Raw genomic sequence first — 14,011 nt, forward strand, 5'->3', positions numbered from 1 at the left:
GAGAGAGAGAGAGAGAGAGAGAGAGAGAGAGAGAGAGAGAGAGAGAGAGAGAGAGAGAGAGAGAGAGAGAGAGAGAGAGAGAGAGAGAGAGAGAGAGAGAGAGCAGCAACGACAACGATGACATCGACGACAAAGAAACTTGGCATCTGCCCCAATTACCAACTTGAGCATCAGGTCTTAGAAGTAAGTGTATCTGGTGAGACACCTACACCTGACTCCTCCATAGCTACACCTACACCTGACTCCTCCATAGCTACACCTATACCTGACTCCTCCATAGCTACACCTACACCTGACTCTCCATAGCTACACCTACACCTGACTCTCCATAGCTACACCTACACCTGACTCCTCCATAACTACACCTACATCTGACTCTCCATAGCTACACCTACACCTGACACTCCATAGCTACACCTACACCTGACTCCTTCATAGCTACACCTACATCTGACTCTCCATAGCTACACCTACACCTGACTCTCCATAGCTACACCTACACCTGACTCCTCCATAGCTACACCTACACCTGACTCCTCCATAGCTACACCTACACCTGACCCCTCCATAGAGAGGGGTCAGGTGAGAGAGCTACACCTACACCTACCAGAGCACTAAGAGTCTCTGCTCCACAACCACCAACATGTGGAGGAAGAGTCCCCCCCATTCTAATATTATCTCTCTCACACCCCATCCTTAATATTCTCTCACCCCCCTCCCCCCCCCAAACATCCAAATATTAGCTCTCCTAATATTCCATCTCACGTCCTCCTGCTCAACTTATCCTCACCAATCTCAATCTCTCTCTCTCTCAATCTCTCTCTCTCTCTCAATCTCTCTCTCTCTCTCTCAATCTCTCAATCTCTCTCTCTCTCTCTCTCTCTCTCTCTCATCATCCACGCCATCGGGACAATATCGCCGAAATAAAAAACTTCCTGACTTTGGGAAAAAAAAAGTACGAGGACGCTCAAAGTCCTTGACCCGAAAACAAAATACTAACTAATGCCCTCCCCAAATGCTTCGGAAAATTATGTTCCCGCATCCGTCGCTTACATCAGAGAACTCGAGGAAATATGTAAATACTCGCCCGAGAATTCCTCCCCCTGAAAATGCAAATGGTTTACACGTAAGTTCCCCACCGGTAGTATCTTCGAGCACCGGGGAATATCCTGCCAACTTCTGGAGGCCCTCATGGCAGCGACCGGCGCGAGGGGTCTAGTGGTGGGGAAGAAAAAGGAGGGGGAGAAGGGTGAGGGGGAGAAGGGTGGGGGGAAAAAAGGAGGGGAAGGGGGAAAAAAGAAAGGGAGGGGGAAAAAGAGGGGAGGGGAAAATGGAGGAGGAGAGTAAAGGTTGTCTGTCTCCCCCCTTGCTGTGGCAAGCAGAGCACACAGACACTAGGCCTTATATAGAAAGCATAACATAGCGAGGCTGAGGAACAAGTGTGTGTGTGTGTGTGTGTGTGTGTGTGTGTGTGTGTGTGTGTGTGTGTGTGTGTGTGTGTGTGTGTGTGTGTGTGTGTGTGTGTGTGTGTGTACTCACCTATTTGTGCCTGCGGGGGTTGAGCTTTGGCTCTTTGGTCCCGAATCTCAACTGTCAATCAACTGGTGTACAGGTTCCTGAGCCTACTGGGCTCTTATCATATCTACATTTGAAAATGTGTATGGAGTCAGCCTCCACCACATCACTGCCTAATGCATTCCATCCGTTAACTACTCTGACACTGAAAAAGTTCCTTCTAACGTCCCTGTGGCTCATGTGGGTACTCAATTTCCACCTGTATCCCCTTGTTCGCGTACCCCCAGCGTTGAATAGTTTATCTTTGTTTACCCGGTCGATTCCTCTGAGGATTTTGTAGGTTGTGATCCTGTCTCCCCTTACTCTTCTGTCTTCCAGTGTCGTAAAGTGCATTTCCCGCAGCCTTTCCTCGTAACTCATGCCTCTTAGTTCTGGAACTAGTCTAGTGGCATACCTTTGAACTTTTTCCAGCTTCGTCTTGTGCTTGACACGGTACGGGCTCCATGCTGGGGCCGCATACTCCAGGATTGGTCTTACATATGTGGTGTACAAGATTCTGAATGATTCCTTACTAAGGTTCTTGAACGCTGCTCCGATGTTAGCCAGCCTCGCATATGCTGGAGACGTTATTCTTTTTATGTGAGCTTCAGGAGACAGGTTTGGTGTGATATCAACTCCTAGATATTTCTCTCTGTCCGTTTCATTAAGTACTTCATCTCCTATTTTGTATCCTGTGTCTGACCTCCTGTTTCCACTGCCTAGTTTCATTACTTTGCATTTGCTTGGGTTGAACTTCAACAGCCATTTATAGGACCATTCACTCAGTCTGTCTAGGTCATCTTGTAGCCTCTTACTATCATCCTGTTTCAATCCTTCTCATAATTTTTGCATCAGCAAACATTGAGAGAAACGAGTCTATACCCTCTGGGAGATCATTTACATATATCAGAAACAGCATAGGTCCAAGGACTGACCCCTGCGGGACTCCACTTGTAACGTCCTCGCCAATCTGAGACTTTACCCCTCACACTGACTCGTTGTCTCCTGTTGCTTAGATACTCCTTTATCCAATGGAGTACCTTCCCTTTCACTCCAGCCTGCATCTCCAGCTTTTTCACTAGCCTCTTGTGTGGTACTGTATCAAAGGCTTTCTGGCAATCCAAAAATATGCAGTATGTGTGTGTGTGTGTGTGTGTGTGTGTGTGTGTGTGTGTGTGTGTGTGTGTGTGTGTGTGTGAGTGTGTGAGTGAGTGAGTGAGTGAGTGAGTGAGTGAGTGAGTGAGTGAGTGAGTGAGTGAGTGAGTGAGTGAGTGAGTGAGTGAGTGAGTGAGTGAGTGCCAGCGTGCGTGCACACAAATGACAAAACATGTGACAGACAAGCGCAAGAAACCACACAGAGAGAACGACAACAACACACAAGGAGGAAGAGAGCAACACGGAGGAACAAAGTATAAGAAAGAGACGTGAGGAACACTCTTTAACAAAACATAACGGCAAGAAGTGTACGGAACACAACAAAAGACGAACATCATAACGCAAGAGGAACAGGCAACACGTCACCAACCAGGAAGAGTGGAGACTTGTGAGATACAAGCCACCACGAGGAGGAGGAAGAGGAGGAAGATTAAGAAGCATCATCCAGAAGACCTGAGGAGAGAGAAGGAGAAGAGAGGAGAGGAAAAAGGGATGAGAACGGAAGGGGGGGAAAGGGAGAATCAGGAGAAGGGGGGGGGAAGGAAGTGCCTGTGGTGAAAGAGAGAGACAAGGAGATGAAAAGTTTGTAAGAAAAGGCACAAGAAGAGCCAAGAAAGAGGGGTGGTGAAGAGGCACAAGAGGCAAGAGCGCCCTGCCATCAGCGCCGTGCAACATGCACAGGAACGGGGGAAAAAAACTCCCGCGCCGTGACTTCAGACGCCAACAATCACTCCCTTGACGAAATTAAATATTCAAAACATTTGTCCATCAACACGTTACGCTCCTCATGTCGATAACGAGAGGTAAACAATCTGGAGCTCAACACCATGTTCAAGTGGGAGGGAGGAATGGACGGAGGGACGGTATGGGGGGGGGGAGAGAGGGAAGGAGGGCAGAGGGAGGGAGGGAGGGGGAGATGAGGGAGAGGCAGAGAGGGAGGGGAGATGAGGGAGGGAGGGAGGGAGGGAGAGAGAGGAGAGAGAGAGAGAGAGAGAGAGAGAGAGAGAGAGAGAGAGAGAGAGAGAGAGAGAGAGAGAGAGAGAGAGAGAGAGAGAGAGAGAGAGAGAGAAACGGGGAGGTATTTATTTATCACTGAGAGCTTGTTTACAAATGATAGGCTGGACCCACTCCTAACATAACCTAGGCCTAACAATACATACTAATAACAAAATAATAATAATCAGTATTTTTTTCAAATGTAAATTAATATTAGAATTTTGTGCATAGCTTGGCCTACAGTAGGTTGGGTTAGGTAGTTGAGTTCTGTTGGTAATCATTTATATCTGCGGCATGTGGGTAAAGCATTTTCAAAGGGCCTTTCAAACCAACTAATCCTCAAGCCAGGCTCGTTAAAGCAGCGGCCGTATACAAGACAAATCCTAAATATTAACATGATATGTATTAAACATAAGTTGGTTCTCCTATATATCATTATATGTTAAAGTTCTATGTGTAGTAAGGCGTAGGTTATGTGTTGCGGTTCTGTTGGGGATTTTTTGTATTTGTAGTACGAGGGTGAAGCATTTATTGCGTTGTGGTTCGAACAAAATTCGTCAGTGAAGCACTTGTTCCGGAAGTGTTCGGACGAAATCAGTTGTGTCTTGTGTAAACCGTTTTTCATTCATAAACAGAGGGTTTGGCGGGTGCATGGAACAGCCCGTCCTCCAAACAAAGACCCAAAAGTGATGTTGACCAGACCACACACTAGAAGTTGAAGGGACGACGACCTTTCGGTCCGTCCTGGACCATTCTCAAGTCGATTGAGACTTGAATCACCCAAAAGTGATTCTGTGCACCCGCCAAACTCCCTGTTTATGAATGAAAAACAGTTTACAAACGACTCACAACTGATTTCGTCCGAACATTTCCGGAACAAGTGCTTTACTGACGAATTTTGTTCGAACCACAACGCTGTAAATGCTTCACCCACGTACTACAAATACAAAAAATCGCCAACAGAACTAAACACCTAACCTAACCAACAACTAAATATGTACAATTTGCTAACATAAAATAATATTAATTTATATTTGAAAAAATCCTGTTTTGAATGAACAGCATGTTAAAATTGATGAATGCGTCTTTGGGGTTGACCGCTGGATGGAATGGACTTGGTCTGAGGACGGGTTGTTGAGTCACGTGTAGTGTGTTTTCCATTCATAAACATAGGGTAATGGCGGCTGGATTAACGGGCAATTGGCCAATAAGAGGACAGAGGGCTGAAGATAAATTGCAACTAAACTGTCTAACCATGGGAAAGGCTGATACTTGTGAGGCTTGACATGGACGGGAAGCATCACCCGCCCTCACACCTCATGCCTTATATTTGTTTATGGCACGCTGATGCGCCCTCATATTTGCTGACGAAGTCCCTCAGGGGGGAAAGGGGCGCATCACCTGACAGGAGGTGGACGTTCTTTGAGTGTGGGGGGGAGGGGGGCTGCCACACGTTCTTTGAGGTGGGGGTGCCAGACGTTCTTTAAGTGGGGGGGGGGGTGCCAGATGATCGTGGGGAATGCTAAATCCTTATGGGGGGAGGGAAGGGGAGGCCAGATGCTCTTTGGGGGAGAGGGAAAGGCACATCTGACGGAATCCCTTTGGGTGGAAGGGGTAGCAAGCGGAGTCACCTTGCGGGGGAGTAGGGAAAAGAGGCGCATCCCCTGACCGACTCGCCTAGAGAGGGCGCATCACCTGGGGAAACCCCTAGGAAAGGGGGGGAAGGGAGGAGGGGGTGCATCACATGACGAAGCCCCCTCCCCAGGGGTGGGTAGGGGGTGCATCACCTGACGGAAGCCCCCCCCCTGGGGTGGGAAGGGGGTGCATCACCTGACGAAGCCCCCCTCCCCAGGGGTGGGTAGGGGGTGCATCACCTGACGAAGCCCCCCCCTGGGGTGGGAAGGGGGTGCGTCACCTGACGAAGCCCCCCTGGGTGGGAAGGGGGCGCATCACCTGACGGAGCCCCCCACTGGGGTAGGAAGGGGGGTGAATCACCTGACGAAGCTCCCCCCCCCCGGGGTGGGAAGGGGGCGCATCACCTGACGGAGCCCCCCCCCCGGGGTAGGAAGGGGGGCGCATCACCTGACGAAGCCCCCCTCCCCAGGGGTGGGTAGGGGGTGCATCACCTGACGAAGCCCCCCCCTGGGGTGGGAAGGGGGCGCATCACCTGACGGAGCCCCCCCCACTGGGGTAGGAAGGGGGGTGCATCACCTGACGAAGCCCCCCTCCCCCTGGGGTGGGAAGGGGGTGCATCACCTGACGGACCCCCACACCTTACCTCAGGTATCGGCCAGCATCAAGAAACAACTCTGGTAAGTTAAAACACTTGGTATCTGCACCCCGCCGAGTGCCAGCGGTGATGGGTTATCTATGTGAGGATAACAAAAGTATACACAGCAAACAAAATTCCTAAAATGATCAGGGTACCTGTTATTAAACAAAAGCGCGATAAACTTACTTTTTCTAATTCTAAAAGATGAAATCGGAGAACTTGGATTGCTTGGACCATCTGTGGGAAAAAATTCAAACCACAAATTAATTAGTACAGAGAGTTGGAATCACGTTAATATATATATTTTGCCATAAAATGTATTTGATTATGTAACACAGTAAAGATTTCTTTTTTATTATCAAGTCAAAATTACATGATTTTTTTTTATCAGATCAAGTTATTGTATTTTCACAGTGTTTTACTGCCATGATTATCATCCCTTGTTGACCGCTCACCCGTTTGTCTGACGTTAGTGACTACGCTACAGCTCTAGAGAGAGAGAGAGAGGTGTTAACTCTATGTACCTTCTGAACACAGAGTTATAGAGCAGGCAATTACCCAGACAGGCAGGTCTCAGGCCACGTTGCGAAAGGAAAACTATGGAAATCATCTACAGGTAATCTATATACACCGCTAGTTAGTGCTGTCTCCCCTACTCCCTAAGTTAGCCTGGTAACGCTGCCAGTCTTCAGTTTCTTCAACTTAAAGCGTTCTCAGTCCTCCCTACACTCATCACTCCCTACACTCATCACTCCCTACACTCATCCCTCCCTACACTCATCACTCCCTACACTCATCACTCCCTACACTCATCACTCCCTACACTCATCCTCCCTACACTCATCACACCCTACACTCATCACTCCCTACACTCATCCCTCCCTACACTCATCACTCCCTACACTCATCCCCCTACACTCATCCCTCCCTACACTCATCTCCCCTACACTCATCACTCCCTACACTCATCCCTCCCTACACTCATCCCTCCCTACACTCATCCCTCCCTACACTCATCACTCCCTACACTCATCACTCCCTACACTCATCCCTCCCTACACTCATCACTCCCTACACTCATCACTCCCTACACTCATCACTCCCTACACTCATCACTCCCTACACTCATCCCTCCCTACACTCATCACTCCCTACACTCATCACTCCCTACACTCATCCCTCCCTACACTCATCACTCCCTACACTCATCACTCCCTACACTCATCACTCCCTACACTCATCCCTCCCTACACTCATCACTCCCTACACTCATCACTCCCTACACTCATCACTCCCTACACTCATCCCTCCCTACACTATCCCTCCCTACACTCATCACTCCCTACACTCATCACTCCCTACACTCATCCCTCCTACACTCATCCCTCCCTACACTCATCCCTCCCTACACATCACTCCCTACACTCATCACTCCTACACTCATCCCTCCCTACACTCATCACTCCCTACACTCATCACTCCCTACACTCATCACTCCCTACACTCATCCCTCCCTACACTCATCACTCCCTACACATCACTCCCTACACTCATCCCTCCCTACACTCATCACTCCTACACTCATCCTCCTACACTCATCCTACACTCATCTCTCCTACACTCATCACTCCCTACACTCATCCCTCCCTACACTCATCCCTCCCTACACTCATCCCTCCCTACCACTCATCCCTCCCTACACTCATCAGAGCCTCACCCTCACCTGTCAACAGCACTGTAAGTACTAAACACTAATACCCAACAATTAAACACCTGTATTCATCAGTGCTAAGTTTACCATTGACTCAGGAGGGTTGTAGAGCTGTAAGAGGGCAAGGAATCTCAAGATGGCTAGTTGCTTAGAGGTATGACTCCCCTATGGCCATATCCCAAAGTACACCGACCCAGGATCGAATTCCTTCCTCTCCATCCAAACAGAATAGGTGTTCAACCCCCACAATGAAATCTTGGAGGTATTATCTTTCTCACAGATGACAAGACATAATGGCAGAGCTGTTAGCCTTGTTGAACAATGGTATTCGCTTCTAGTCAATCACCCAGTGCTTTCCACCTAGCCTCTACAAAGTCACCCGTACTACACCTAGACCAACAGTAAGGGGGGGTAGAAATAGCCTAAGCTACTCTATCCCTTTGAGATGTATTTCTTGCATATCTCAATAAACATACTTGAACTTGAACTTGACAAACAGTCAACAGTTGTTAGCTCCCATACTAGACCTAAAAATGATCCGTTACTAGTTATCTCCCCCCCCCCCCCCCACCTAGATGAAGCCTCCTCCACCCCCCCTAGACAAGCCTCTCCTGGACAGAGCAGCAATATCTAAATACCTATCTCCAAGCCCGCCGACCGCCTTGCAAGAGGTAGCGCCGGTATCCCGAGGCTACGCGGCTCCATGATGCTTTGCAACCCATTTGCATATTAACAGGCAAGCCGCATCCGCTGCGAGCCGCCGCCTACCCGAACGCACCAATCAAACAAAATGGCGCTCTATCACAAGCTCTTTCAGTTCGTCCTCTCCTCACCCCTCATCACCTGGTACCGGGCCGGGCTTAGGGTGTAGAGCAACTCCCAGAACCCACTCCAGGTACACTCCAGGCACACTCCAGGTACACTCCAGGTACACTCCAGGTATACTCCAATTGCTGAACACCATTCCTGCTAGCCCGACCTCATACCATAGCTGTATTTACCTGTAGAAGGCAACGCTGAAGCAGACAGGCATGAGGATGAGGATAGGGTTCTCGCTGTGAGGTGGAGGGGAGTGTTACGAGGTGCACATAGAAGGTAGTGGTGAAGGGCTCCCAGAAAAGTCATCAAGGTAAGGTATGATAAAGGTAAGGAGGTATGATCAAGGTAAGGCATGATCGAGGTAAGGGAGGTATGATCTTGGTAAGGTATGATCAAGGTAAAGTATGATCAAGGTAAGGTATGATCAAGGTAAGGTATGATCTTGGTAAGGTATGATCAAGGTAAGGTATAATCAAGGTAAGGTATAATCTTGGTAAGGTATAATCTTGGTAAGGTATGATCAAGGTAAGGTATGATCAAGGTAAGGTATGATCAAGGTAAGGTATGATCTTGGTAAGGTATGATCAAGGTAAGGTATGATCAAGGTAAGGTATGATCTTGGTAAGGTATGATCAAGGTAAGGAGGTATGATCTTGGTAAGATATGATTAAGGTATGATAAAGGTATGGTATGATGAGGTAAGGAGGTATAATGAAGGTAAGGAGGTATAATGAAGGTAAGGAGGTATAATGAAGGTAAGGAGGTATGATGAAGGTAAGGAGGTATAATGAAGGTAAGGAGGTATGATGAAGGTAAGGAGGTATGATGAAGGTAAGGAGGTATAATGAAGGTAGGAGGTATAATGAAGGAAAGGAGGTATAATGAAGGTAAGGAGGTATGATGAAGGTAAGGAGGTATGATAAAGGTAAGGAGGTATGATGAAGGTAAGGAGGTATAATGAAGGTAAGGAGGTATTATGAAGGTAAGGAGGTATGATGAAGGTAAGGAGATATAATGAAGGTAAGGAGTATAATGAAGGTAAGGAGATTGTATGATGAAGGTAAGGAGGTATAATGAAGGTAAGGAGGTATAAATGAAGGTAAGGAGGTATGATGAAGGTAAGGTCTAATGAAGGTAGGAGATATAATGAAGGTAAGGAGGTATGATGAGGTAAGGAGGTAAGATGAAGGTAAGGAGGTATAATGAAAGGTAAGGAGGTCTAATGAAGGTAAGGAGGTATGATGAAGGTAAGGAGGTATGATGAAGGGTAAGGAGGTCTAATGAGGTCAGGAGGTATAATGAAGGTCCAGGAGGTATAAGTGAAGATAAGGAGGTATGATCTAGGTAGGTCAGAGTCAGCAGGCCGCCTGCTGCCTGGACCGCCACAGCAGGGAGGCGGGCAGGAATCTGGCCCCTTCTTGCCCTGCCTGCCCTGCCTGTCCTGCTTGCCCTGCCTGGCCCTGCTTGTCCTGCTTGTCCTGCTTGTCTGCTGCCCCCGACTGCCCTGCTGCCGACCTGCCCGCTGCCGCTGCCCTGCTGCCCTGCTGTCCTGCCTGCCCTGCTGCCGACCTGCCACGCTGCCCCGCCTGCCCTGCTGCCCTGCTTGTCCTGCCTGCCCTGCTGCCGACCTGCCCCGCTGCCCTGCCCTGCCCCTGCTTGTCCTGCTTGCCCTGCTGCCGACCTGCCCTGCTGCCCCCACCTGCAGCAGGCCAAACACAGCCGTAAACCAACATCAACAAACTCGGGCGGCCGGCCGCTTCCGGCCCAAATTACGGTATTAAACCATTTACACAAAATCCGCGTTTTAATGTCAGTGCGGGGTCGTTACCGTGTGATAAACCGCTGTTCCTCTTGCCCACTCGGACATTTTTATTAGAAACAAAACAAAATTGACTGTGATTTTACCAGCCTGGTTAATATGACATTAGGATTGTGCCATTATGATCGCTAATGGCGCTGCCATTAGGTGTCCTCAGCTAAATACATGAGGATCTAAATATGGTCTACAACTGCCTACCATCATCTTGATCGCCTTTCCTCTCCTCCTTGTCTACCTGTCCCCATTCCCCTCTGCCTATCCCCCCTTCAGCTTACCTTGATATTAACTAATTAACACATTGCTGGACTATATTGGTGCCCGTAACTCTCGCTCCCTCTGCCATAACTACGCTCGTGCCTCTGATAGTTACTACAGCTTGTCAACAAGGGTGATAATACCTAAATACCATAACTTAATGGCTCCAAGTCAGCCTTAAAGGTACATTTATGCATGGATATATGACCCTCTAGCATGGCATCGCTAAGCACGGTTGACTTTTCTTTTGAAAATTAAACACACACACACACACACACACACACACACACACACACACACACACACACACACACACACACACACACACACACACACACACACACACACACTCTCACACACACACACACTCTCACACACATGTTACAAATAATCCAAATCATTAATTGATTTGGATTATTTGGATGATTGTCATGAAAGGGTCTTAAATCTATATCTAGTTTACCTCTAGAAGAAACCTTAAGTGTGAACAACTAATTTCAAAAGTATATATATATATATATATATATATATATATATATATATATATATATATATATATATATATATATATATATATATATATATATATATTCACTGTAATTGAAAATAAGTAAAGGGAACTGAAACATATGAAATAAACTATAGAGATCCTGTCTAAGGTGATCCTTATCTTATCTTGGAAAGTTTAAGTAGGACGTACAATACAACTCACAGGAACCCTGACATATGCCCTAAAGAAGACTTGCACCTGGAGGAGTATTCCTCTGCCAGAGAAGAGGAAGTACTCCATGAGGGGGGAAGCCTTTTTTCTTCCTGGAGAAGTCATTTCCCTCTGGGAGGAATCCTTCCCCCTTAGAAGAAGCCTCCATCCTGCAAGTGATCCTTCACCCACTCCAAGCGTGATATTTCCCATTCAATCCAAGAGTGTCTCTCACTCCTCCTGTCCTCATGCTGTTTGTCCTCTTCTGGAGTTGATCTATTTGTTCAAGAAAGCTTCCTCCCATTTAGGAATGAACCCCCTCTCCTTCTAAAGAAACTCCCCCCCCCTTCTCCATCAGCACCCCTTCCCCCCCCCCTCTTCCTACCCCTCACCTAAGGTTGTTCCTCTAGCAAACAAAGAGAAACACTGAGATTACTTACTAAACTATCAAGCTCTGGATTTGCCTGATAATATGGCTTCTCTTGTCTAATCTGCAAAAGCAAAAATGCGAAGGCTAAGTAGGCAAAGGAGATGACCAGCTACGAGACCGCCCGTGGGGAAAATGAACAGGTGGGGGGACAGAACTAAAACATAAAAGGAAAATATGTAAAATAAAAGAAAAACAATAATATATATAGTATGTGTGTGTGTGTGTGTGTGTGTGTGTGTGTGTGTGTGTGTGTGTGTGTGTGTGTGTGTGTGTGTGTGTGTGTGTGTGTGTGTATCTCCCGGGCGGCCCCCATCTGTTCCTATTAACCTCTGAGAGGGGGGGAAGGGGCAGATGATTGATGGGAGGGCAAAGGGAAGGAAAGAAGGAAGGAAGGAGGGAAGGAGGAAACCATAAAGGTGAGACAACAAAAATACATAAGAGGCTAAGAGTAAGAAGAGTGGAAAAGGGGGGGGAGGGGGTACCAAAGAGATCCTAAAGCATCAGGGTATCTCATTGGCTCTCTCACCTGGAGGGTGACGATGATGGTGATGAAGATAGTGATGGTCGTGATGGCCCGTGGTGATAATGATGAAAATGGTGACGGTGGTAAAGATGATAACATGACGGTGATAATGAAGATGACGGCGGCGGTGATAAGACCACAGATGATGAAATGATGAAGATGGTGCTGGTGATGATGAAGAAGGCAGTGCTGATGAAAATGAAGATGTTGGAGGTGGTGGATGAACATGGTGGTGGTGTTGACGGATGACGGTGATGGTGACGGTGATGGTGACGGTGGTGGTGATGGTGACTTACCATGCTGTCAACTTCGGGGTGTGAGTAGTAGTAGGGCTTCTCGTGTCGAAGCTGCGCACGACCAGGGAGAAAAACACAATAACATCCACTTTAAGACGGGCTCTAAATAATCTCACTTCGCAATTTTGGGATATGATTCCTCTCTCTCTTTTTGTTTGTAAGTCAGGCAAGGATAGGGAGAGGCCTCAACTGGGTAGGGTTAGATTAATGAAGTGTGTAGAAGAGGGGAAGGTACGGGTCTTTGGGAAGAGAAGGGTAAGTTTTGGGGGATGGGAAGGGAAGGCTTTATTTTTTGTGGGGAAGAGCATCAGATCTTTGGTGAGAAGTGCATGCCTTTGAGGGAAAGGGCAGATCTTTGAGGGAGGGAAGTGCGTGTCTAGCGAGGGGTAAATGCGTGTCTAGAGAGGGTAAGTGTGTGTCTAGCGAGGGGAAGTGCGTGTCAGTGAGGGAGGTACAAATCTTTTGAGAAGAAGACGTTAAATATGGCGAGGGGAAGGAACCATGCGTTAGTGAGAGGAAATATGAGTTAATGGGAGGGGAATCATGAGTTAATGGGTGGGAATCATGAGTCAATGGGTAGGATATTAGTCACTGGGAGGGAACCCTGAGCCAGTCGATATGAAAACAACGACTCTGGAAGTGATTGAAAAATATATAAACGATGGAACGCGAAGCTAACATTTCTTTGCAAACAGAATCTACAAAGTCATTCAACCGGAGTCTTAGGAATTCAAGTGTACAAAAGTTTGATTCTTTTAAAGAAAAAAACAATTAATTCCTCATCTCTTATAATTAACGAAGTTAGTGTGAATTTAACATGGGCGAACATATGCACTCAGATGCTTTGTAGGTGTTAACAGGTGTCACACACATGTTCTGACTACCGCCTTACGCCCTTGGTCAATACTACGTGATCGTGAGACGCAAGCATGGGTCAATACTATTGAAACTACTATTCAAATTAAGTCTTCATTTTTGTTCAAACTAAAATTGTAACATTTATGAAGTTGTACACTGTATGTGTCTGTGTACCAATGGAGGCCTTTTAGGCACCTACTGATGTACTAGTCGAGAACACAGTCAGCAGCGTGTGTGTACATCGAAGTACTACTCTTATGTACATGATGAATTATTAAATGAGTGCACAAGCAGGATTTTGTATGTACACAGAGGTAGTACTTTTGTCTACATAACCCATCTACTTTACACCTTGAGCGATATAAACAGTTTACCGCTTAACTTGGTCCACAGAGAAAATATTAGTTTAAAAACGTAATTTATTATTCTCAGTAAAAAATAATAATAATAATAATAATTAGCTTCGGAGCGTTCTAATGCAAAATTACGATACATTAATTTGGCCAAGTATACTCGTATACTCTAGCAAGTGGTTTGCCGAATGAAATCAAAGCAATAAGCGGGACCAACGAGCTGAAGCTCAACCCCCACAGGCAAAATTAGGTAAGTACATGGATCTATCT

At 47.0% G+C, this 14,011-nt stretch overlaps 1 protein-coding gene across 2 annotated transcripts in view; it reads right to left on the reverse strand.

The window, feature by feature from the left end:
- LOC123757927 (homeobox protein homothorax) overlaps nucleotides 1-14,011 on the reverse strand; it is a 96,555-nt gene that overhangs the window by 7,276 nt on the left and 75,268 nt on the right. The window contains exons 4-5 of one of the 2 annotated variants that reach the window (XM_069338735.1): nucleotides 11,722-11,772; nucleotides 6,164-6,214 (exon numbers count right to left, since the gene is read on the reverse strand). In XM_069338735.1, the coding sequence (XP_069194836.1) occupies nucleotides 6,164-6,214; nucleotides 11,722-11,772 (102 nt within the window). Of the gene's footprint in view, nucleotides 1-6,163; nucleotides 6,215-11,721; nucleotides 11,773-12,530; nucleotides 12,582-14,011 lie in introns of both variants that reach the window. The other variant, XM_069338734.1, reaches the window with a different exon arrangement.

This window comes from Procambarus clarkii, chromosome 40 (assembly GCF_040958095.1).
Source record: "Procambarus clarkii isolate CNS0578487 chromosome 40, FALCON_Pclarkii_2.0, whole genome shotgun sequence".
NCBI classification, from domain to species: Eukaryota; Metazoa; Arthropoda; class Malacostraca; order Decapoda; family Cambaridae; genus Procambarus; species Procambarus clarkii.